The following is a 27,825-nucleotide window of genomic DNA, read 5'->3' as shown; positions in this document are numbered from 1 at the left end:
AGAAGGAGGAGACTTCACCTTGTGCTGGTGGGAACACGTATTTGTCGGGTCAGACAGCTGAACAAACTTGGTTTGAGCTTTTCCTAGTTGTTCGTTAGGTTCTAAATAAACCAGCACCGGATATCTGAAAAAAATTTCATTATTTGAATAGTAAATTATTTTACAAGGTCCACCTCCTAATTGTTAAAATTTTGACAATGCACCTTTAGTGTAATAGCTGTCTGAAAAGAATGCCTGACAATATCAGCTTGTTTTTACTGGGTGGGCATTTTGGACTGCCTGGTGACATCACCAGGCGGTATAACTTAATAGACCAATAACAGTGTGCCCTCCTCTGCCAATAACAGCTAATTTTCAGGTTACACATCCCTTCCATTAGGCTCCTCCAATTAAGCCCATCAGACAACTCTGACAGTCCTAACAATATTTTTGCTTGAGAATTTGCATTTAGATAAGACCATTTTTTTTTTTTTACATTTTTAATTGAAAACAATAACAGTAAGGTCCTTAATTGTAACCGACCGGCTCGATTCGGTCTTATGTAGCAAATTTTGAAATAGTTTTTTTACTTTGTATAAAAAATAGACACTCAAAGCTAGAAAGTTGTATATAATACACTACAGTGGAGGAACAATGGGAGAGTAATTCTGCTTTGGACTTGTAACCCCACTTTTGAGAAAATAGCCCTTTTAATGTTTTGTTACACTTACTAGAGAGCTCTTTGTTGTCTACACCCATTCAGCATTGTTCACACCCTCTTAAGCCTTAGGACTACCCATCTATTTAAGGATTCACATGTGAGGCCATGTGCTAAAGGCTTGTTTATACTATGTCTATCGACATGGCTGAATACAGTTGTCGCAGTGTCATCATGAACATTCTATTGTCTTAACAACTTCAAACTTGTCGTTATGAAAAAGTATTAACACAAAAACGACAGGCTGAATGATATCAGCAGCTTGGTGGTCCAAAATAGCATAACTGGTGTTTTTTAACACCAATAAACCCATCTGTTTAAAAATGAATTTAGTATATGTCAATCTAGCAAACCAGGAAACTAAAAACATTGTTTTGGTTTGTTTCTAGCTTGTTAGCTAGCTTGCTAATGTTAGCTGGCTAGCCAGTTCAAATAATGACCATATAGAGTACTAGTCAAAAGTTTGGACACCTACTCATTTCAGGGGTTTTATTTTTTTTACTATTTTATGCATTGTAGAATAATAGGGAAATCATCAAAACTATGAAATAACACATATAGAATCATGTAGTAAACAAAGTGTTAAATCAAAATATATTTTATATTTGAGATTCTTCAAGGTAGCCACCCTTTGCCTTGATGACCGCTTTGCACAGTCTTGGCAGTCACCTAGAATGCATTTTATTAACAGGTGTGCGTTAAGTTAATTTGTGGAATTAATGCATTTGAGCCAATCAGTTGTGTTGTGACATGGTAGGGGAAAGCCCTATTTGGTAAAAAAAACAAGTCCATATTATGACAAGAACAGCTCAAATAAGAAAAGAGAAATGACTGTCCATCATTACATTGACTGACCTTCATGTCTTAATCTGGAAAATGTCATGGATTTTGAACGTTTATTCTGTGCAGTCTCTCAATCAGAAAGATTCCTGGCTCCCAGGTGTCTTTTATACAGGTAATGAGCTGAGATTAGGAGCACACTCTTAAAGGGAGTGCTCCTAATCTCAGCTTGTTACCTGTATAAAAGACACCTGTCCACAGAAGCAATCAATCAATCAGATTCCAAACTCTCCACCATGGCCAAGACCAAAGAGCTCTCCAAGGATGTCAGGGACAAGATTGTAGACCTACACAAGGCTGGAGGGGGCTACAAGACCATCGCCAAGCAGCTTGGTGAAAAGGTGACAACAGTTGGTGCGATTATTTGCAAATGGAAGAAACACAAAAGAACTGTCAATCTCCCTCGGCCTGGGGCTCCATGCAAGATCTCACCTCGTGGAGTTGCAATGATCACGAGAACGGTGAGGAATCAGCCCAGAACTACACGGGAGGATCTTGTCAATGATCTCAAGGCAGCTGGGACCATAGTCACCAAGAAAACAATTGGTAACACACTACGCCGTGAAGGACTGAAATCCTGCAGCGCCCGCAAGGTCCCCCTGCTCAAGAAAACACATATACATGCCCGTCTGAAGTTTGCCAATGAACATCTGAATGTTTCAGAGGACAACTGGGGGAAAGTGTTGTGGTCAGATGAGACCAAAATGGAGCTCTTTGGCATCAACTCAACTCGCCCTGTTTGGAGGAGGAGGAATGCTGCCTATGACCCCAAGAACACCATCCCCACCGTCAAACATGGAGGTGGAAACATTATGCTTTGGGGGTGTTTTTCTGCTAAGGGGACAGGACAACTTCACCGCATCAAAGGGATGATGGACGGGGCCATGTACCGTCAAATCTTGGGTGAGAACCTCCTTCCCTCAGCCAGGGCATTGAAAATGGGTCGTGGATGGGTATTCCAGCATGACAATGACCCAAAACCCACGGCCAAGGCAACAAAGGAGTTGCTCAAGAAGAAGCACGTTAAGGTCCTGCAGTGGCCTAGCCAGTCTTCAGACCTTAATCCCATAGAAAATCTGTGGAGGGAGCTGAAGGTTCGAGTTGCCAAACGTCAGCCTCGAAACCTTAATGACTTGGAGAAGATCTGCAAAGAGGAATGGGACAAAATCCCTCCTGAGATGTGTGCAAACCTGGTGGCCAACTACAAGAAACGTCTGACCTCTGATTGCCAACAAGGGTTTTGCCACCAAGTACTAAGTCATGTTTTGCAGAGGGGTCAAATACTTATTTCCTTCATTAAAATGCAAATCAATTTATAACATTTTTGACATGCGTTTTTCTGGATGTTTTTGTTATTCTGTGTCTCACTGTTCAAATAAACCTACCATTAAAATTATAGACTGATCATTTCTTTGTCAGTGGGCAAACGTACAAAATCAGCAGGGGATCAAATACTTTTTTCCCTCACTGTATGTCTAGGTCCTAGAGGCTTCTAAACGGCTTCTACCCCCAAGCCATAAGACTCCTGAACTTCTAATCAAATGGCTAACCACACTATTTACATTGCCCCCTCTTCTACACTGCTGCTACTCTGTTATTATCTATGCATAGTCACTTTAATAACTCTACCTATATGTACATATTACCTCGACACCGGTGCCCCCGCACATTGACAGTGTACCGGTACCCCCTATTGTTATTTTACTGCTGCTCTTTAATTATTTGTTACTTTTATCTCTTACCTTTTATAGGTATTTTCTGAACTGCATTGTTGTTTAAGGGCTTCTAAGTTAGCCTTTCACTGAAAGGTCTACACCTGTTGTATTTGGCGCATGTGACAAATTTGTTATGATTTGATAAGTTCATTAGAGTTACCAGCCTCAGAAATTGCTGCCCAGATAAATGCTTCAGAGTTCAAGTAACAGACACATCTCAACATCAACTGTTCAGAGGAGACTGTGTGAATCAGGCCTTCATGGTGAAATTGCTGCAAAGAAACCACTACTAAAGGACACCAATAAGAAGGGACTTGCTTGGGCCAAGAAACACGAGCAATGGGCATTAGAATGGTGGAAATCTGTACTTTGGTCTGATTAGACCAAATTACAGATTTTTGGTTCCAACCGCCGTGTCTTTGTGAGACGCAGAGTGGGTGAATGGATGATCTCTGCATGTGTAGTTCCCACCATGAAGCATGGAGGAAGTTGTTAGGGGGTGCTTTGCTGGTGACACTGTTGTAGTTTTTATTTAGAATTCAAGGCACACTTAACCAGCATTGCTACCACAGGATTCTGCAGCGATACGCCATCCCATCTCGTTTACGCTTAGTCCCACTATCGTTTGTTTTTCAACAGGACAATGACCCAACAGACCTCCAGGCTGTGTAAGGTTTATTTGACCAAGAAAGAGCGTGATGGAGTGCTGCATCAGATGACCTGGCCTCCACAATCACCTGACTTCAACCCAATTGAGATGGTTTGGGATGAGTTGGAGTCAAGGAAAAGCAGCCAACAAGTGCTCAGCATATGTGGGAACTCCTTCAAGACTGTTGGAAAAGCATTCCAGGTGAAGCTGGTTGAGAGAATGCCAAGTGTGTGCAAAGCTGTCATCAAGGCAAAGGGTGGCTACTATGAAGAATCTCAAATATAAAATATATTTTGATTTGTTTAACATTTTGTTGGTTACTACATGATTCCATATGTGTTCATTCATAGTTTTGATGTCTTCATTATTATTCTACATTGTAGAAAATAGTAAAAAATAAAGAAAAAACCCTTGAATGAGTAAGTGTGTCCAAACCTTTGACTGGTACTGTAGCTTACAGCGTCTTAACGAGCACATTTGGACCAGTTGCGCCCTGAGGCGGCTGATGTTGGTGCGATTTGGAGGATGATGAGGCAACAGGGGAAAGAGCCTTAGATCCACAAAGTCCCTTCCACCAGGTGGCTGATGAGATGTTGGCACGACTGCCCTATTGCATCTCCATCCCAAAGCCCTTGCTTGGAAGTGTACATCGCCAGACTGCCAAGAACCTTGCCCTCATCCAGGCCAAGGTGGCGAGACACGGTAGTGATGACACCATAGGCCTTGTTGATCTCTGCACCAGACAAGATGCTCTTGCCAGCATACTTGGGGTCCAACATGTACGCTGCGGCGTGTATGGGCTTCAGGCAAAAGTCTTCAGGCTTTTTGATGTATTTCATAACTGCAGTTTTCTTTGCTTGCAGCAATAGTGAAGTGGGCAGGGCATTACGGATTTCTTCTCTTACATCTGCAAGCAGAGTCTGAACATCCGACAGGATGGCATTGTCTCCCTCAATCCGTGCAATGGCTACTGCTATAGGTTTCAGGAGTTTCAGGCTGCTTACCACTCTCTCCCAAAAAGCATCAACCAAGAGGAACCTCTTGATGTGGCTGTCCATATCGGCAGACTGATATGGCCATTTCTTGGAGAGACTCCATCCCCTCCAGGAGACTGTCAAACATGATGACAACACCACCCCAACAGGTGTTGCTGGGCAGCTTCAATGTGGTGCTCTTATTCTTCTCACTTTGCTTGGTGAGGTAGATTGCTGCTATAAATTGATGACCCTTCACATACCTAGCCATTTCCTTGGCTCTCTTGTAATGTTTCCATTGTTTTCAATTGTCAATTTGCCATGATGTCCTTGAGGAGCAGATTCAATGCCTGAGCAGTGCAGCCAATGGGTGTGATGTGAGGGTAGGACTCCTCCATTTTAGACCAAGCAGCCTTCATGTTCGCAGCATTGTCTGTCACCAGTGCAAATGCCTTCTGTGGTCCAAGGTCATTGATGACTGCCTTCAGCTCATCTGCAATGTAGAGACGGTGTGTCTGTCCCTTGTGTCTATGCTCTTGTCGAATACTGGTTGAGGGGTGGAGATGTAGTTAGTTATTCCTTGCCCACGAACATTCGACCACCCGTCAGAGATGATTGCGATACAGTCAGCTTTCTCTATGATTTGCTTGCCCTTTGCTTGAACTCTGAACTCTGCATCCAGCAAATTAGTAGATAAAGCATGTCTGGTTGGAGGGGTGTATGCTGGGTGAGGAACATTCAGAAATCTCTTCCAATGCACATTGCCTGTGAGCATCAGAGGTGAACCAGTTGCATATACAACCCGAGTAAGACATTCATCAGCATTTCTCTGACTACGTTCCTCCATTGAGTCAAAAACACTTCTGATTCCAGTAGGACCATGAGCTGTAACTATCGATAAGGTGTCTGATTCATAATTTTCACCTCGAATAGAAGTAGAGACTTTTGTCAGAGGTTGCTTGTTGTGAGCACTGAAGGAACTTTATGCAATTGGCCAGATAATTCTGCATCTTGTTGCATTTTTCACATATGATTTGGCACAGTATCTGCAAATGTACACAGCTTTTCCTTCTACGTTAGCTGCTGTGAAATGTTGTCCACACATCAGATAGTGCCCGTGGCATTTTCCTGTAAAGATAAGAAAAAATGAGTAAAGAAATCCCAAATACAATTCCATGTACAGATAGATTGTTAATCAGTTAGCTTAAACAACTCCTTTGTAAAATAAGATGCATGTTTTAAAATGAAATGTATGGAAACAGGTGAATTAACAATCCTCAGTTAGCAGGCTCAAGCAAGCTAAAACCCACATGGTAGCACAAACTAACTAGCATAAATTGTTAAGTTAGAAATGATTTAAAAACACTTTGCTGTTGGCTACTATTTACTAGTTAACAAAAAAACATGTATGTCATATAAAATATATTCACCCCACCCAGTATTGTAATCAAAACATAGCAGAAACATGTGGTCCTTGACTCAGACAGTAGTACTAGTGTGGGCTCAATGGCATCTCATTAATGTGCAAGAGCTTGAGAATCAGCTGTAGATGTGATGGAATAGTGTACTGCACATGTGATGAAAGAATCCACTGTGCATGCAGAGGGCTGCAATTCCATTGAATTGGGGATAGTTTAACCAAAATATGCCACAAGACCTAGAATTGCCTGATGTGTATCCCACAAAAAAGGTTCACTGTTATAAGCTAACTTTTGATGAATTTAAGCAACATTCCCCTAATTCCCAGGCTCAACTTCACATGGAAATGTAAGGTTTCTGACCCTTTGCAACCCTAATCATGAATATAGTCACAGGTAAATGGGTTGACTGGCCCTCTGCTTTGCGTGGTGCTGCGGTGCCGTGCAGTAGTAGCTAAGAAGATGCAGCAGTTTTATGAATTGCTCGGATTCCTTGTGTGTAATGTATTTGTTTCATCGTGATTTTATCTACCTCTTGTTTAGTTTTTTTTGCACACAATTTTACACTCATCCTGTTGTAAAACAACCCTAACCCAATGTTATGTCAATTTATTTAAAATTCTGACTTGAATCAGCTGAATGTTCCTGGAAATTACTAAGTAGTACAATGCACTACTACTATGCAGCTACTGATGTGTCTTCTCTTCTCTTTTTATCCTGCTCTATTTTCACGCTCTCTTCTCCTCTCCCCTTCTATTTTCTCTCTCTATCTCCCCCAGTCTGTCAGAGTAAGGATATCCGTAACAACGTGACCAACCTGCAGTTATTAGAGAACTGCACAGTAATTGAGGGCCACCTGAAGATCCTCCTCATGTTCAAGGCCAAGCCCGAGAACTTCAGGGGCCTCAGCTACCCCAAGCTGACCGTTGTCACCGACTTCCTCCTCCTGTTTAGGGTCTACGGCCTAGAGTCCCTCAGCGATCTGTTCCCCAACCTGACGGTGATCCGAGGCAACAACCTGTTCTTCAACTACGCCCTGGTTCTGTTTGAGATGGTGGACCTGAAGGAGCTGGGGCTCCAGAGCCTCATGAACATCACCCGGGGAGCCGTGAGGGTGGAGAAGAACCCGGACCTCTGCTACCTCTCCACCCTGGACTGGTCCAAGATCCTGGACACAGTGGAAGACAATTACATCGTGGCCAATAAGAATGACCGGGAGTGTGGGGATGTGTGTCCAGGCACGGCCTATGGGAAGACCACCTGTCCTCAGACTACCATCAATGGACACTTTGGAGAACGCTGCTGGACTCAGAACCACTGCCAGAGAAGTAAGTGGCCTTTTTAGATACTCCAAGTATTTCTGAAAGAATGGTAAAGAACACACAAAGAGTACTCTATATAAATGATTATATCTCAAACATTGGTAGCCCACACTTTTTCTTTAGTCATTTCCTGATGCATCCGATATGTTCAGTTGGCATATGTGAATGTATGAAGGTCCAGGCCTAATTGCTTGGCATTTTCATCTAATTTCATTTGTTACCTATGCCAACTTGACGATTTAGATAAGGTTATGATGTTAAATATAGAAGAACTTCCGCTCTGCCTGGATGTCACTTTTCCTGTAGGTCATTTCACCTCATGCTAGCAGGAATTCTCCAGAGCTGTCCGTTTGGCTGTCTTTCTGTTGTAAAAGTAGCAGGATGAATGAGAGGGACAGAGATAATGACATCCGTATGGAAAATAGATTTCCTCCCCAATCAATTCAGAAGAATGATACTTTTGCACAGATGGCTTTTGAAATGATTTCCATAATAGAGGGATTGTTGTTCTTTCTATAATACGTCACGGGCCATGCTTACTCCCCTTTGATTTTTAATTCATTGACTGGAGCACGTAGGGAATGTTTTTTGTAATTATAGAATAAGGAGAGAGACTAGGCTGGCCTCGTACAATTCAAAGTTCTCAGGCAGACGAGCAGGCCGACCAATATAATTGGAAAGAGAAAATGCATTTGCTGGGAGAGCGGAAGAGGAGAGAGGTGAGGGACAGAGAGCTGATGGTGAAAGGTGCAGTGTGTGCCATTACAAATCTTACTGCACACTCCCTTGCTGTCGTCCCCTCTCTTTTCTGTTTGTGTGATGGATCTGTGAGTGTGTCTGTATTTGAATCAGTTCATGTGAAGGGTCTGTGTGTGTATGTTAGGGCTGGGCGATATATCGAAGTCATTTGATAAATTCAAATGTATGTTTTAGTGCCAAAAGCCTGGATCGCAAGAATCTATTATTATTATTATTATTATTATTATATTTTTTTATGAGCATTTGTCTGCTTGTTCTCATTTGGTCTTTTTGGTCTCGTCTCCTTCGCTCCTTCTGTGCTGTGTGCACTTTCTCACTCATACACCAAGCCCCTGCCACTCACAACAACACAGATGAAAGATCACTTTTTCCTCTCTGACAACAAGCAGTTTCAATTCGTTATTTGCATTTCAGGGTTGGTCCAACAGAATCAGTCATATGGACACCGAAACACATTGAGACATTATTTTACTGTAATAGAGGAGAACATAATCTTTCTAACTATACCCTTTTTATGACTCGAGCAGACCGGGAGTATCAATGAACATTTGTTTCTGGAAAATGAATGCTCAGTTTCTGTCACGCGCGGCACCTTGTGCCACTAGCAGCATTTTAGCTACAGACTGTTATGTGCTAGCTGTCTTGTTTGTGTTTTATAAATGTCCAATGAGCATAAAAAAGAAGCATTTATATAAGGAATTGGCATTCAGAGAAATAAGCATCTTATCCAGGTAGGCCACTTGATTTAAACATCTAAACAAAGTGGACAGGCTAGCATGGTGTTCAAACTGTTGGATGCTGACAGGAGGGTGTGTTCATAAGTTAAACTGTTCTACCTTGTTAGCTAGCACATAGGCCTAGATCAGGGGTCGGCAACCTTTTTTGTGTGGAGTGCCAATTTACAATATCTTAACATGTCTGACGATCTGCGTGCCAGTTATGATTTCCATATGTGCATTACAACTAATTGTGTCTACTGAATATCTAAATGCCCACATACGGAAGAATTCCATAGCTCGCTAAACAGATGCGATGTCCATTAGCACCACCGGTTTGAACTTGGAACCCAGATTCTCTTGGTGGATGATAGTGACATTTAACCACGGGTTGGCCAATCTTATCTTCAATCAGCTTTGTGAATCCTGTGTTTCCTCACCATAGTGGGGAAATTGTCAGTTGTAATAGCGAATATGTTTTTAATATCAACAACTCGCCTCAAAATGATCTGTGAAAGCTTTTGCTACATCTTCCCCTTTAGTAGTACCATGCATGTGTTTTAGACAAAGCAGCTCCTCGCTTACCTGCTCTGTCAAAGTATCTTGCAACAACTGCCAGACGTGGGAATGTCATTCACATCCACACACTCAAGAGCCACACTAAAAACAGGTGCGTCTTTTAAGGCTACAGTTTTCTGCTCCTCAACCATCTCGGTAACACACCATTCAACAGTTCTGGTAGACACAGGCATGTCTTTTATCTTTGAGGTGATTGTCTTTGTCAGGCAATCCATCAAATAAAGCCTTGCGAACCACTGAGGAAAGCCTCCTTGATATATTCCCCATTTTAGTAAATGGGTTTCCATGTTAAACAATGCACTGTGCAACTTTTGTAGCTCTCCTCCTAGCTTGATTATTTTTTATCTAACCACATTGTCCGATTTCGAAAAGGCTTTACAACAAAAGCAAAACATTAGATTATGTCAGGAGAGTACCCAGCCAGAAATAATCAGACACCCATTTTTCAAGCTAGCATATAATGTCACAAAAACCAAAACCACAGCTAAATGCAGCACTAACCTTTGATGATCTTCATCAGATGACACTCCTAGGACATTATGTTATACAATACATGCATGTTTTGTTCAATCAAGTTTATATTTATATCAAAAACCAGCTTTTTACATTAGCATGTGACGTTCAGAACTAGCATACCCACCGAAAACTTCCGGTGAATTTACTAAATTACTCACGATAAACGTTCACAAAAAACATAACAATTATTTTAAGAATTATAGATACGGAACTCCTTTATGCAATCGCGGTGTCCAATTTTAAAATAGCTTTTCGGTGAAAGCACATTTTGCAATATTCTGAGTAGATAGCCCGGCCATCACAGGCTAGCTATTTTGACACCCACCAAGTTTGGCACTCACCAAACTCAGATTTACTATAAGAAAAATTGGATTACCTTTGCTGTTCTTCGTCAGAATGCACTCCCAGGACTTCTACTTTTCACCCAATGTTGTTTTGGTTCCAAATAATCCATAGTTATATCCAAATAGCGGCGTTTTGTTCTTGCGTTCAAGACACTATCCGAAGGGTGACGCGCCGGCGCATATCGTGACAAGCAATGTCAAAATATTCCATTACCGTACTTCGAAGCATGTCAAACGCTGTTTAAAATCAATTTTTCACAAAGCATTTAACTCTGTCATGCATCTTGGTAGACAAGCTAAACTAACTATTCACAGCCCTTTAATTGTCAATGTAATTGCATTGCTGGACTTTTTGAAACTTAATGTATTTGTATTGTTTTAAAAATGTTTTAAAAAAGGAAATGTATGGTTTAATCTGGCCTTTTAATTTGGTTTTGTTTTAGGGAAAATTCCCTAATTGTTAATGAAGTTAACACAATATGTATTAACTCTATATGTATGTGTTTTTAAAAGACTGAAGGTGTCTAACTTTAAAGGAAGTACAGCACCATGTGATATGTAAGGGAAAATCAACAAGACGTGAAAGGTTCCATTATTTTCCAGAGAAAGCATAGAGCCCCGAGTTGATGATCCCTTTCATACCGTTGCTATAATTTAACACATTTGCTGCTAGGAATGTGTTCATTTGCAGGTAGAAATGTTTTCAACATCGACTGAAGTAGCTAGCAAGTTACTCAATAGCTACAGTAGTTGCCTTGTTAACCAAACAAACAGACTTGCTAGTTTAGCTAACCAAACCATCAGTCATAGCTTGCTATTATGGAAATGTTTTTAATTCGACTTTTGCTTTTAAAAGCAGCTCAAACAGAACATGTAAGAATTAACTATAGCGGGGCCTCCCGAGTGGCGCAGCGGTCTAAGGCACTGCATCACCGTGCTTGAGGTGTCACTACAGCCCCGGGTTCGATCACAGGCTGTGTTACAGCCGGCCTTGACTGAGAGCCACTGGCCAGGATTTCCTTGCCCCATTGCGCTCTAGCGACTCCTTGTGGCAGGCTGGGCGCCTGCAAGCTGACTCGGTCGCAAGTGTTTCCTCCGACACATTGGTGCGGCTGGCTTCCAGGTTAAGCGAGCAGTGTCAAGAAGCAGTCCAGCTTGGCAGGGTTGTGTTTCGGAGGACGCATGGCTCTCGACCTTCGCCTCTCCCGAGTCCGTACTGGAGTTGCAGCGATGGGACAAGACTGTAACTAAATTTGGAAACCAAGAAATTGTGGAGAAAAAGGGGTGAAAAGAACCAAAAAATTACAAAAAATAATGAACTATAGCCATTGAAATCTACCGTGCTTTTGTACCGTGTGTTATAGGAAAAGAATGCATGCTTTAGAATGCCCTTCAAGCCTATCAGAAATTAGTTTTCAACAGTGCCATGGTATAAAGTCTTTATTGATGTGTTATAATTAATTATGAATGACCAAAGGTGTTTGTGTCAATAAATAGGTTATAAACGTTCTGCTGATTTTGTATGAAGGTTATCTCATGATCCACTAGGATACTTACTGTAAGGTTTGGGAGATATTTAGATGGGTTTATAGACCAGCAAAGCTTGCATTTGTGTGTGTTTGTCAGAGTCAAGATAATTTAGAGTGGTCCTTCCTGAGACTACCGCACCAGGTATTCCTCTTCTGTTCCCATACTGGAGACGAGGGCTTGATTACAACCTGTTACAATGGTCCCAACATTTTGGCTGATCTTTCAACGAGGGAGTGGGTGAATGTGTCAGCAAATATTAGCCTGGGATTTCAACCATTTTGAAGTTGGCCTTAGTGGGAGTGACCATATACTTCTATGGGAGTGACCTTACTGAGTAAAGTAAAGTACAGTATTTGTCATTCTTTAACACCCATTTCCACAATTTATCTTTCTTAAAAGTATATTTTAAACCTAATCCTAACCATAACCTTAATCACACTGCTAACCTTATGCCTTATTTAAATTAAAAACCAAAAGTTGATTTTAGTTTATGAATTTTCACAATATAGCACAGCCACAAAGTGAAAATTGGCTAGTGGAAATCATTCCTCCTGTCTTCAAGGGAGAAAAACTATCGCAATAATAGTTAAGACGTCGGACCTATACAACAGCTGCACCAGACACATGGGAAAAAGTGTTGTGGGAGATTGGTTGGTAGATTAAGCCAATGAGTAATGGCCGGGAGATTCTCTTGGTACTCAGTATTTGCTAAAGAAGGCCAAGTTTGATGCTTTGTTCCAGCAGACCTTCCGTGCATTGGGGCGTAAATGTCTGGGAACGGGATTAGGTGGAATGTGACTAACATGACTTTAGAGCGTGTGCCGTCCTTCAGCACACTGTCACCCAAGTTTACAGTGCATTCGGAAAGTATTCAGGCCACTTCACTTTTTCCACGTGTTGTTACAGCCTTATTCTAAAATGGATTAAATTGTACCCCATAATGACAAAGCAAAAAAAAACATTTACACATTTTTATAAATGTATTAAAAATAAAAAACTATCACATTTACAAAGTATTCAGACTAGTGATGCATCGCTATGACATTTTGGGTCAATACGATATCCAATATGTTCCTTGACCCCAAAAAAAAAGTACACTTTTTTTAGGGGCCTTTTTAAGCATTCTAGTACAGTTAAATAGTTAACACATGGACGCAGCGGTGTAAGGCACTGCATCTCAGTGCAAGAGGCGCCACTACAGTCCCTGGTTAGAATCCAGGCTGTATTACATCAGCCCGTGATTGGGAGTCCCATAGGGCGGCGCACAATTGGCCCAGCGTCGTCCGGGTTTGGCCGGGGTAGGCCGTCATTGTAAATAAGGATTTGATCTTAACTGACTTGCCTAGAAAAATAAAGTTTACACACCACACTGACCAAGAAGTTATTTTGTTTGCATTTACCTATGTCCCCATTACCAGTAAAACATAATCAAAACCTATTTCTTTCACTTACTTGCTGTGCTGTTTCGTTGTTCATTTGTTCAGTCGTTTCATTCTCAACCAGGATTTCTATGGAACGTGACATGTCAAATAAGCTTGTTGACAAATCAGGACCTGAATGACTGCACGTCAAAAAATGATTTAACGCGTTCATAAATTTCTTACGTAGTTATTACACAATCACTCATATTTCATGTCACAACGATTCATCGATACGTATGCTATGATGCTGGTAAAGTTGTCTTGCGGACCTACAGTGCTGGTCATAAAAAAAGCCAGCTAGCTTATGGATGCAAACAATGTAGTTCTTCCCCAAAAACATAGCAAAACAACATCTGTTTCAGTAACTATAGTACGCTCGCTAACTATATAGCGAGGTGTTATCTAAAATAACCAAAATTCATAAGACAGTTCTTATTTGATTAGTGGTGGTCGGACCCATCTATGTGAAGCTAGCCACAATAAGGATAAGTCTCAATAGTGGGACTTTGCGGTTTGCCTTCAAAATAAAAGTATGAAATAATTCTACTATTTGTGTTCATTTGCATCACTGTCAATGACATATTTTTATTTTGAAGGAAAACTGAAAACTCCACTATTGTGCCTAATCCTTATTGTGGCTAGCTTCTGATATGTTCACCGATATATCGTGCATCCCTAATTCAGACCTTTTACGCAGTACTTTGTTGAAGGACCTTTGGCAGTGATTACAGCCTCGAGTCTTCTTGGGTATGACGCTACAAGCTTGGCACACCTACATTTGGGAAGTTTCTCCCATTATTCTCTGCAGATCCTCTCAAGCTCTGTCAGGTTGGATGGGGAGCATTGCTGCACAGCTATTTTCAGGTCTCTCCGGACATGTTTGATCGACTTCAAGTCCGGACTCTGGCTGGGCTACAAGGACATTCAGAGACATGTCCCGAAGCCACTCCTGCATTGTTGGCTGTGTGATTAGGTTTGTTTCCTGTTGGAAGGTAAACATTCGCCCCAGTCTGATGTCCTGAGCACTCTGGAGCAGGATTTCATCAAGGATCTCTGTACTTTGCTCCGTTCATCTTTCCGTCTGGCCACTCTACCGTAAAGGCCTGAATGGTGGAGTGCTGCAGAGATGGGAGAACCTTCCAAAAGGACAATCATCTTCACAGAGGAACTCTGGAGGTATGTCAGAGTGACCAACAGGTTTTTGGTCACATCCCTGACCAAGGCCCTTCTCCCCAGATAGCTCACTTTGGCCGGGCGGCCAGTTCTAGAAATATAGTTTTGGTGGTTACAAACCTCTTCCCTTTAATATTGATGGAGGCCACTGTGTTCTTGGGGACCTTCACTGCTGCAGAAATGTTTTGGGACCCTTCCCCAGATTTGTGCCTCGAGACATTCCTGCCTGGTGAACTCCAATCAAGTTGTGGAAACATCTCAAGGATGATCAATGGAAACAGGATGCACCTGAGCTCTATTTTGAGTCTCATAGCAAAGGGTCTGAATACATACCTGAAGGTATTTCTGTTTTATTATATTTGCAAACATTTCTATAAACCTGTTTTCGCTTTGCCATTAAATCAAATCTAATTTTATTGGTCACATGCATATGGTTACAGATGTTATTGCGAGTGTGGCGTAATGCTTGTGCTTCGAGTTCCGACAGTGCAGCAACATCTAACAAGTAATCTAACACTTCCACAACAACTACCTAATACACACAAATCTAAGTAAAGGGATATAATAAGAATTTGTACATATAAATATATGGATGGGCCATGACCGACCGGCATAGATGAGATGGTATAATATGCAGTGTCGAAACGTTGTCGCTGTCGAAACGTTGGTGATTAAATTTTTGCATCTGAGCTCTTAGAGTGTGCGGCTTTCCTTTATTTTCTAGTGTTCTACTCCGCTAGCCAGCACCTCGCCTTTAAAGGTGTGCGTTTCTTTTTTCTAGGGAGTTTACATACACCTTAGCCAAATACGTTTAAGCTCAGTTTTCACAATTCCTGACATTTAATCCTAATAAAGATTTCCTGTCTTAGGTCAGTTAGGATCACCACTTTATTTTAAGAATGTGAAATGTCAGAATAATAGTATTTCAGCTTTTATTTCTTATTTCACATTCCCAGAAGGCTACATACATTCAATTAGTAAATCAAATCAAATGTTATTGGTCACATACACATGGTTAGCAGATGTTAATGCTTGTGCTTCTAGTTCCGACCATGCAGTAATATCTAACAAGTAATCTAACAATTTCACAACAACTAGCTTATACACACAAGAGTAAGGAATGAGTAAGAATATGTACATACAAATATATGGATGAGCGATGGCCGAACGGCATAGGCAAGATGCAGTAGATGGTATAGAGTACAGTATATACATATGAGATGAGTAATGTAAGGTATGTAAACATTATATAAGTGGCATTGTTTAAAGTGACTAGTGATATATTTATTACATCAAATTTTTTATTCTTAAAGTGGCTAGAGATTTGAGTCAGTATGTTGGCAGCAGCCACTCAATGTTAATGATGGCTGTTTAACAGTCTTATGGCCTTGAGACAGAAGCTATTTTTCAGTCTCTCTGTCCCAGCTTTAATGCACCTGTACTGACCTCGCCTTTTGGATGATAGTGGGGTGAACAGGCAGTGGCTCGGGTGGTTGTTGTCCTTGATGATCTTTTTGGCCTTCCTGTGACATCGGGTGCTGTAGGTGTCCTGGTGGGCAGGTAGTTTGCCCCCAGTGATGCGCTGTACAGACCTCACTACCCTCTGGAGAGCCTGAAAGCATTGCCTTGTTTAACTTGGGTCAAACGTTTCAGGTAGCCTTCCACAAGCTTCCCACAATAAGTTGGGTAAATTTTGGCCCATTCCTCCTGACAGAGCTGGTGTAACTGAGTCAGGTTTGTAGGTCTCCTTGCTCGCACACGCCTTTTCAGTTCTGCCTACAAATGTTCTATGGGATTGAGGTCACTGATGTCTTGAGATGTTGCTTAAATATATCCACATCATTTTCTTTCCTCATGATGCCATCTATTTTGTGAAGCACTCCAGTTCCTCCTGCAGCAAAGCACCCCCGCAACATGATGCTGCCACCCCTGTGCTTCACGGTTGGGATGGTGGTGCATGCATATGTATTCACCCCCTTTGCTATGAAGCCCCTAAATAAGATCTGGTACAACCAATTACCTTCAGAAGTCACATAATTAGTTAGATTGCACACAGGTGGACTTTATTTACGTGTCACATGATCTTAGTATATATACAAACACGTTCTGAAAGGCCCCAGATTCTGCAACACCACTAAGGAAGGGATACCACCAAGCAAGTGGCACCATGAAGACCAAGGAGCTCTCCAAACAGGTCAGAGACAAAGTTGTGAAAAAGTACAGATCAGGGTTGGGTTATTAAAAAAGATCCAAAACTTTTAACCTGTTGGGGCTAGGGGGCAGTATTTTCACGGCTGGATAAAAAAAACGTACCCGATTTAATCTGGTTACTAATCCTACCCAGTAACTAGAATATGCATATACTTATTATATATGGATAGAAAACACCCTAAAGTTTCTAAAACTGTTTGAATGGTATAACAATATAACAAAGCTCATTTGGCAGGCAAAACCCTGAGACAGATTCTGACAGGAAGTGGATATCTGATGTGTTGTATTACCTTTAAACCTATGCCATTGAAAAACACAGGGGCTGAGGAATATTTTGGCACTTCCTATTGCTTCCACTAGATGTCACCAGCCTTTACAAAGTGTTTTGAGTCTTTTACTGTGAGATCTGACCGAACAAGAGCCATGGAACGGTGATGGCCGATTAGACTCTGGCGCGCGAGTTCATGTTGGGTACCCTCGTTCCAATACGTTATAAAAGAGAATGCATTCGTCCACCTTGAATATTATTCATGTTCTGGTTAAAAAAGGCCCTAATGATTTATGCTATACAACGTTTGACATGTTTGAACGAACGTAAATATATTTTTTCCCCTCGTTCATGAAGTGAAGTCCGGCGGGCTTAGATCATGTGCTAACAAGACGGAGATTTTTGGACATAAATGATGAGCTTTTTTGAACAAAACTACATTCGTTATGGACCTGTGATACCTGGAAGTGACATCTGATGAAGAGAATCAAAGGTAATGGATTATTTACATAGTATTTTCGATTTTAGATCTCCCCAACATGGCGGCTAGTCTGTATCGCAACGCGTATTTTTCTGGGCGCAGTGCTCAGATTATTGCAAAGTGTGATTTCCCAGTAAGGTTATTTTTAAATCTGGCAAGTTGATTGCGTTCAAGAGATGTAAATCTATAATTCTTTAAATGACAATATAATATTTTACCAATGTTTTCTAATTTTAATTATTTAATTTGTGGTGCTGACTTGACTGCCGGTTATTGGAGGGAAACGATTTCCTCAACATCAATGCCATAGTAAAACGCTGTTTTTGGATATAAATATGAACTTGATAGAACTAAAAATGCATGCATTGTCTAACATAATGTCCTAGGAGTGTCATCTGATGGAGATTGTAAAAGGTTAGTGCATCATTTTAGCTGGTTTTATGGTTTTGGTGACCCTGTCTTTGAATTGATAAAACATTACACACAACTCTTGTAAATGTACTGTCCTAACATACTCTAAATTTATGCTTTCGCCGTAAAACCTTTTTGAAATCGGACAACGTGGTTAGATTAAGGAGATGTTTATCTTTCAAAGGGTGTAAGATAGTTGTATGTTTGAAAAATTTGAATTTTGACATTTATTTGGTTTCAAATTTGCAGCTCTTGAAATGCACCTGCTGTTGATAGGGTGCACCACGGGGGGGACGCTAGCGTCCCACCTAGCCCATAGAGGTTAACATCCCACGGAGCACCATTAAATACATTAATAAAAAAATTGAAAGAATATGGCACCACAACAAACCTGCCAAGAGAGGGCTGCCCACCAAAACTCACGGATCAGGCATGGAGGGCATTCATCAGAGGCAACAAAGAGACCAAAGATAACCCTGAAAGCTCCACAGCGGAGATTGGATTATCTGTCCATAGGACTAATTTAAGCTGTACACTCGGCAGAGCTGGGCTTTACGGAAGAGTGACCAGAAAAAAAGCCATTGCTTAAAGAAAAAAATAAGCAAACACATTTGGTGTTCGCCAAAAGGCATGTGGGAGACTCCCCAAACATATGCAATACGGTACTCTGGTCAGATGAGACTAAAATTGAGCTTTTTGTTCATCAAGGAAAACGCTGTGTGTGGCGCAAACCCATCACCCCGAGAACATCATCCCCACAATGAAGCATGGTGGTGGCAGCATCATACTCTGGGGGATGTTTTTCATCGACAGGTAGTGGGAAACTGGTCAGAATTGAAGAAATGATGGATGGCGCTAAATACAGGGAAATTATTGAGGGAAACCTGTTTGTCTTCCAGAGATTTGAGACTGGGACGGAGGTTCACCTTCCAGCAGGACAATGACCCTAAGCATACTGCTAAAGCAACACGAGTGGTTTAAGAGGGAACATTTAACCTGTTGGGGATAGGGGGCAGTATTTGCACGGCCGGATAAAAAACGTACCCGATTTAATCTGGTTACTACTCCTGCCCAGTAACTAGAATATGCATATAATTATTGGCTTTGGATAGAAAACACCCTAAAGTTTCTAAAACTGTTTGAATGGTGTCTGTGAGTATAACAGAATTCATATGGCAGGCCAAAACCTGAGAAGATTCCATGCAGGAAGTGGCCTGTCTGACAAGTTGTGTTTCATCTTGGCTCTTTTTATTGAAGACTGAGGATCTTTGCTATAACGTGACACTTCCTACGCCTCCCATAGGCTCTCAGAGCCCGGGACAAAGCTGAACGATATCGAGGCAGCCTCTGGCTGAAACACTTTATCGCATTTGGCAAGTGGCCGATCAGAGTACTATGGGCTTAGGCGTGTGCCCGAGTCGACCCCATGCTTTATTTTCTTTCGTCTGTTTACCTAAACGCAGATTCCCGGTCAGAATATTATTGCTTTTTTATGAGAAAAATGGCATAAAAATTGATTTTAAACAGCGGTTGACATGCTTCGAAGTACGGTAATGGAATATTTAGAAATTTCTTGTCACGAATTGCGCCATGCTCGTCACCCTTACTTACCCTTTCGGATAGTGTCTTGAACGCACGAACAAAACGCCGCTATTTGGATATAACAATGGATTATTTTGAACCAAACCAACATTTCTTATTGAAGTAGAAGTCCTGGGAGTGCATTCTGACGAAGACAGCAAAGGTAATAACATTTTTCTTATAGTAAATCTGACTTTGGTGAATGCTAAACTTGCTGGGTGTCTAAATAGCTAGCCCTGTGATGCCGGGCTATCTACTGAGAATATTGCAAAATGTGCTTTCACAGAAAAGCTATTTTAAAATCGGACATATCGAGTGCATAGAGGAGTTCTGTATCTATAATTCTTAAAATAATTGTTATGCTTTTTGTGAACGTTTATCGTGAGTAATTTAGTAAATTCACCGGCAGTGTTCGGTGGGAATGCTAGTCACATGCTAATGTAAAAAGCTGGTTTTTGATATAAATATGAACTTGATTGAACAAAACATGCATGTATTGTATAACATAATGTCCTAGGGTTGTCATCTGATGAAGATCATCAAAGGTTAGTGCTGCATTTAGCTGTCTTCTGGGTTTTTGTGACATTATATGCTAGCTTGAAAAATGGGTGTCTGATTATTTCTGGCTTGGTACTCTGCTGACATAATCTAATGTTTTGCTTTCGTTGTAAAGCCTTTTTGAAATCGGACAGTGTGGTTAGATTAACGAGAGTCTTGTCTTTAAAATTGTGTAAAATAGTCATATGTTTGAGAAATTGAAGTAATAGCATTCCTAAGGTATTTGAATATCGCGCCACAGGATTACACTGGCTGTTGAGTAGGTGGGACGTAAGCATCCCACCTAGCCCATAGAGGTTAAATGTCTTGGAATGGCCTAGTCAAAGCCCAGACCTCAATCCAATTGAGAATCTGAGGTATGATATACTAGATATATTTTTTTCCCCAAAAAAATTATTATTTGGAATATTAATGGTATAATAAGCAATTGTTTATTACTTTTCACAATGCAAATAGTTTATTATCATAATAATAGGCCTTTAATTTGTTACTTTCACTGCTTAAATGGACTAAATGTGACTACAAAGATATTTTATGTTAAAAAAGTTCTTAAACTCCGCGAATGGTGGTCCTCGAGCTTTTGACGATCCCCGGAACGGAAAAGTTTGGGAATGGCTGCTATAGAGGGAACCGATCTAGCGTATTGGGTAATTCCACAGTAACGGAATGACGCTGAAACTCAGATTTTAAAATGTATACAAAAAAATTATTGCAAAGTTTAACAAACCATATGCACAAGGACTACTTTGAACAATTTCCACTGAAAATGTTACAGAAACACATTCACTTGAACAGTGCAGATGCAAAGTTTGGTAACCGAATGACGGTTTGCTGTTTGTGCCATCATTCTTACTAAACTTTGCAAGTAAATGTGTTTCTGTAACGTTTTCAGTGGAAATTCGGTCGTCCTTGTGCATATAGTTGGTTTATTTAACTTTGCATTCATTGGTTTAAAGTGAAAAATCTGAGCCAGCATCAATCTGGAATTTCCCTAATGGCTGATAGTGAGAAAGGAGAGGGAGAGATGGGAGTGAGAGTGGTTTCCTTTGCTGTGGAAAGGGCAGTAGAGCAGGTATGATGGTCTTCTCCCTGTCATGTGATAGGCACTAGTTTAGTCAAGTGGTGTGTGTCAAAGCAGGAGCCAATTTTAGAACATGATGCAATGCTTCTCGCACGCACAGCGAAGTGTGTGTGTCTTTGGGAGAGTGTGCATACTAGTCTTTCAGCCAAGGAGAGGGCGCGAGTTCCCATTCCCTCCTATCTACTCGTGCGCCATTGCCCAAGTCCCTTCCACCTTTCTTACATTACACCCTCTAGCACTCCAACTGTAAAAGTAATAGACTTGCTTGTATTTGACTTCTGAAAGGCACCTCTTGTAACTAATGGACGGGGAGAAATGTTATTTACTTGAGTGATTTGTGCAATGTACCAACTGTACGCACACGTGGTGTGCACACACACACCAGCAGGCTCTCCCTCTCTCTCCTTTGCTGCTGGGTGTGAGTAGTTTTAATTAGCGCTTAGTAAATGAAGACTTCCACATACATGACATGGAGGAACATTAGATGGAGTATTGAACTTAATGGCTGAGTGAAAACTCTGGGATGAGTGATAATTGTATTGTTTTTACTGTGTTCTGTTCAGTCAGTACACTGCTTGGAATAGAGTAGTGCCTTCAAAGTATTCACACCCCTTGACTTTTTCCTCATTGTGTTACAGCACGAGATTTTGTGTCACTGGCCTACATACAATACCCATTAATGTCAAAGTGGAATTATGTTTTTATTATTGTTTACTAATTAATGTCTTCAGTCAATAAGTATTCAACCCCTTTGTTATGGCAAGCCTAATTAAGTAGAGGAATAAAAATGTGCCCAACAAGTCACACAATACATTTCTTGGAATCAGTCAGGTTGCGATAATAGTGTTAAACATGATTTTTGAATGACTACCTCATCTCTGTACTCCACACGTACAATTATCTGTATGGTCCCTCAGTCGAGCAGTGAATTTCAAACACAGATTCTACCATAAAGACCAGGGAGGTTTTCCAATGCCTCACAAATAAGGGCACCTATTGGTAGATGGGTCAACAACAAAAAAATAGCCTATGTGACTGACCACCTGGATTCGGTCTTATGTGGCAAAATGTGAAATGGTGTTTTTAGAGACTCAGAGCTACAAAATGGTATGTCATACACTGCATTTGAGGAACAATGGGAAAGTAATTCTGCTTACTTGTAAACTCACAAGAAAATTGCCTTTGAATGTTTTGGTATCTAGTGAAGAGCTCTTTGTCTACACCCATTCAGCATCGTTCACACCCTCTTTAGCTTTAGACCCACACATCTCGTTTCGCTCTCGGAACGCACACTTGATGCTCTGGCTGATGATTTGTTTACCTCTGGATAACATGAAAACAGCCTAACCAGCAGATGTTTACCGACACCGGCCATATTCCAACGGGTGCTGTATACACGTCACGTAATGTTAGCTGACGAGCCAGCCAACTAACGTTAGCTAGTTAAACAAAAATGAACAATGTGCCACCAATGCCACAGTGCTGTGAGCTAACCAACCTGGTTCAATGTTAGCTAGCTAACATTAGGCTCTAACTAGAAAAGCAAACAGCTCTGGGAAACGAATAATAACATCCGCTAGGGAGCCAGCCAGCTAACGTTAGCTAGCTAACAGTACACTTTAGCTTAAGACATACACTACCGTTAAAAGTTTGGGGTCACTTAGAAATGTCCTTGTTTTCCAAGAAAACATACAGTTGAAGCCAGAAGTTTACATACACCTTAGCCAAATACATTTAAACTCCGTTTTTTCACAATTCCTGACATTTAATCCTAGTAAAAATTCCCTGTTTTAGGTCAGTTAGGATCACCACTTTTATTTTAAGACTGTCAGAATGATAGTAGTGATTTTATTTCAACTTTTATTTCTTACATCACATTCCCAATGGGTCAGAAGTTTACATACACTCATTACGTATTTGGTAGCATTGCCTTTAAATTGTTTAACTTGGGGCAAACGTTTCAGGTAGCCTTCCACAAGCTTCCCACAATAAGTTGGGTGAATGTTGGCCCATTCCTCCTGACAGAGCTGGTGTGACTGAGTCAGGTTTGTAGGCCTCCTTGCTTACACTCTTTTTAAATTCTGCTCACAAACATTCTATAGGATTGAGGTCAGGGCTTTGTGATGGCCACTCCAAGAACTTGACTATTGTCCTTAAGCCATTTTGCCACAACGTTGGAAGTATGCTTGGAGTCATTGTCCATTTGGAAGACCCATTTGTGACCAAGCTTTAACTTCCTGACTGATGTCTTGATGTTGCTTCAATATATCCACATAATATTCCTCCCTCATGATGCCATCTATTTTGTGAAGTGCACCACTCCCTCCTGCAGTAAAGCACCCCCACAACATGATGCTGCCACCCCCGTGCTTCACGGTTGGGATGGTGTTCTTTGGCTTGCAAGCCTCCCCCCTTTTTTCCTCCAAACATAACAATGGTCATTATGGCCAAACAGTTAAATTTTTGTTTCATCAGACCAGAGGACATTTCTCCAAAAATATGATCTTTGTCCCCATGTGCAGTTGCAAACTGTAGTCTGTCTTTTTTATGGAGGTTTTGGAGCAGTGGCTTCTTCCTTGCTGAGCTGCCTTTCAGGTTATGTCGATATAGTACTCGTTTTACTGTGGATATAGATACTTTTGCATCTCCTTCCTGAGCGGTATGATGGCTACGTGGTCCCATGGTGTTTATACTTGCGTACTATTGTTTGTACAGATGAACATGATACCTTCAGGCGTTTGGAAATTGCTCCCAATGATGAACCAGACTTGTGGAGGTCTACCATTTTTTTCTGAGGTCTTGGCTGATTTCTTTTGATTTTTTCCCATGATGTCAAGCAAAGAGACACTGAGTTTGAAGGTCTTGAAATACATCCACAGGTACACCTCCAATTGACCCAAATGATGTAAATTGGCTGATTAGAAGCTTCTAAAGCCATGACGTAAAGGCACAGTCAACTTAGTGTATGTAAACTTCTGACCCAGTAGAATTGTGATACAGTGAAATAATCTGTCTGTAAACAATTGTTGGAAAAATGACTTGTCATGCACAAAGAAGATGTCCTAACCGACTTGCCAAAACTATAGTTTGTTAACTTCTTTGGGCTAGGGGGCAGTATTTGGACATTTGGATGAATGAGGTGCCCAAAGTAAACTGCCTGTTACTCAGGCCCAGAAGCTATGATATGCATATAATGTAGATTTGGATAGAAAACACTGAAGTTTCCAAAACTGTTAAAATAATGTCTGTGGGTATAACAGAACTCATGTGGCAGGCAAAAACCAGAGGAAAATCCAACCAGCAAGTGGGAGATTGAGGGTTGTAGTTTTTAAGTGATTGCATTTCTAATATGCTGTGTCAGTGGGGTCAAATTGCACTTCCTAATGCTTCCAGCAGATCTCAACAGTCGTTAGAAATTGTTTCAGGCTTGTAATTTTACAGGGAATCGAATAAGAGCTCTCAAAACAACAGGCTTCCTGAAAGACATTAGTGCGCGTTCACATGAAGCGCGCCGTTCCTTCTTTTTCTTCTGTATTCAATACGCTATTGTCCGGTTGGAATATTATTGAAGATTTATGACAAAAATATCCTAAATATTGATTATGGACATCGTTTGACATGTTTCTACGAACTGTAATGGAACTTTTTTTACTTTTCGTCTAGCCTTTGCGCCCGCACATTGTGCATTTCGATTAGTGAGCTAAACTGAAGTAAACATGCGAACAAAACTGAGGTATTTGGACATAAATATGGACTTTATCAAACAAAACAAACATTTCTTGTGGCACTGGGAGTCTTTCAAGTGCATTCCGCCGAAGATCAGCAAAGGTAAGTGAAGATTTATAACGCTGTTTCTGACTTTTGTTGACTCCACAACTTGGCGGGTAACTGTATAGCTTGCTTTGATGGCTGAGCGCTGTACTCAGAAAATTGAACAATGTGCTTTCGCCGTAAAGCTGTTTTGAAATCTGACAAAGCGGTTGCATTAAGGAGAAGTTTATCTTTAATCCTATGTAAAACACTTGTATCTTTAAACAAAGTTTATGATGTGTATTTCTGTAAATTGATGTGCTCATTCACCCGAAGTTTTGGAGGCAAAACATTTCTGAACATTACGTGCCAATGTGAAATGGGGTTTTTGGATATAAATATGAACTTTATCTAACAAAACATACATGTATTGTGTAACATTGAGTCCTGGGAGTGTCATCTGAAGAAGATCGTCAAAGGTTAGTGATTCATTTTAGCTGTATTTCTGGTTTTTGTGACACCTCTCCTTGCTTGGAAAATGGCTGTGTGGTTTTTGTCTAGGCGCTGTCCTAAAATAATCTAATGGTATGCTTTTTCCGTAAAGCCTTTTTGAAATCGGACACTGTGGTTGGATTAACGAGAAATTTATCTTTAAAATGGTGTATAATACTTGTATGTTTGAGAAATTTGAATTATGAGATTTTTGTTGTTTTGAATTTGGCGCCCTGTTATTTCACTGGCTGTTGGCGAGGGGTTCCGCTAGCGGAACGGGGTTACGCTAGCGGAACGTCTTTCTGCAACAGGTTAACAAGTAATTTGTGGAGTGGTTGAAAACGAGTTTTAACTTCTATGGGCTACGTGGGACACAGCCAGTGAAATATCAGGGCGGCAAATTCAAAACCACAAAATGTCATAATTCTAATTTCTCAAACATACAACTATTTTACACCATTTTAAAGATACACCTCTCCTTAATCCAACCACATTGTCCAATTTCAAAAAGGCTTTAGGGCGAAAGCATAAAGTTAGATTATGTTAGGACAGTGCCAACACAAGAAAAACCACACAGCCATTTTCCAAGCAGGAGAGGGGTCACAAAAACCAGAAATACAGCTAAAATTAAGCACTAACCTTTGACGATCTTCATCAGATGACACTCCTAGGACTCAATGTTACACAATACATGTATGTTTTGTTCGATAAAGTTCATATTTATATCCAAAAACCCCATTTTACATTGGCGCGTGATGTTCAGAAAATATTTTGCCTCCAATACTGCCGGTGAATCAGCACAACAATTTACAAAAATACTCATCATAAACGTTGATAAAATATTAAACTGTCATTCAAAGAATTATAGATGAACATCTCCTTTATGCAACCGCTGTGACAGATTTCAAAAAAGCTTCACGGGGAAAGCACACTTTGCAATAATCTGAGTACGGCGCTCAGAAAAAGACAAAAAGCAATATAGATACCCTCCATTTTGGAGTCATCTAAAATCATAAATAGCATTAGAAATATTCACTTATCTTTGATCTTCATCAGAAGGCACTTCCAGGAATCCCTGGTCCACAATAAATGTTGTTTTGTTCGATAAAGTCCATCATTTATGAAATACCTCGTTGTTTGCGGGTTCAGTAAGCTACTCCAAATGTAGGAAGCGCACTGAAAATTTCACGACAAAAAGTTATATTTATGTTCGTTGAAACATGTCAAACGTTGTAAATCATCAATCTTTAGGGCCTTTTTAACGTAAAACTTCAGTAATATTCCAACCAGACAATTCCAATGTCTTGAAAAACGTTATGCAACACAGCTACCCCTCATGTGAATGCGTGTAATTGAGGCCATGTCATTCTCTCGGTCATCAGACTCCAGGTGGTCTTGTTCACTCTCTGTTGACTGCAAAAGCCTGAAACGCGTTCTAAAGACTGTTGACATCTAGTGGAAGCCTTAGGAAGTGCAAATTGGACCCTAAGTCACTGTATACTGAATAGGCCCAGTCTTGGAAAAACTACAATCCACTTCCTGGTTGGATTTTTTCTCAGGTTTTTGCCTGCCATATGAGTTCTGTTATACTCAGACATCATTCAAACAGTTTTAGAAACTTCAGAGTGTTTTCTATCCAAATCTACTAATAATATGCATATCCTACGTTCTGAGCCCGAGTAGTAGGCAGTTTAATTTGGGCACCTCATTCATCCAAACTACTCAATACTGCCCCCGGGCCCAGAAAGGTTAATGACTCCAAAGTGTATGTACATTTCCGACTTCAACTGTACATGAAATTAGTTGCAAAATGAATAGGAAATATAGTCAAGACGTTGACAAGGTTATAAATAATGATTTTTAATTGAAATAATTGTCTTTCAAACTTTGCTTTCGTCAAAGAATCCTCCATTTGCAGCAATTACAGCCTATTAGGCCTTTGGCATTGTAGTTGTCAATTTGTTGATGTAATCTGAAGAGATTTCACCCCATGCTTCCTGAAGCTCCTCCAAGTTGGATTGGCTTGATGGACACTTCTTACGTACCATGCGATCAAGCTGCTCCCACAACAGCTCAATAGGGTTGAGATCCGGTGACTGTGCTGGCCACGCCATTATAGATAGAATACCAGCTGACTGCTTCTTCCCTAAATAGTTCGTACATAGTTTGGAGCTGTGCTTTGGGTCATTGTCCTGTTGTAGGAGGAAATTGGCTCCAATTAAGCTCCGTCCACAGGGTATGGCAATGGCGTTGCAAAATGGAGTGATAGCCTTCCTTCTTCAAGATCCCTTTTACCTTGTACAAATCTCCCACTTTACCACCACCAAAGCACCCCCAGA

The 27,825-nt window shown here is 40.8% G+C and overlaps 1 protein-coding gene across 1 annotated transcript in view; it reads left to right on the top strand.

Moving 5' to 3' along the window:
* The window catches only part of LOC106583950 (insulin receptor), a 160,701-nt gene that overhangs the window by 47,832 nt on the left and 85,044 nt on the right, over positions 1 to 27,825 (top strand). The window contains exon 2 of the mRNA XM_014168658.3: positions 7,073 to 7,621. Coding sequence (XP_014024133.1) covers positions 7,073 to 7,621 — 549 coding nt within the window. The remainder of the gene's footprint in view (positions 1 to 7,072; positions 7,622 to 27,825) is intronic.

Source organism: Salmo salar, chromosome 23, assembly GCF_965601325.2.
Source record: "Salmo salar chromosome 23, fSalSal1, whole genome shotgun sequence".
Lineage (NCBI taxonomy): Eukaryota > Metazoa > Chordata > Actinopteri > Salmoniformes > Salmonidae > Salmo > Salmo salar.
Note: the sequence above shows the minus strand (reverse complement) of the source record. Positions and strands in the feature narration are given on the sequence as shown.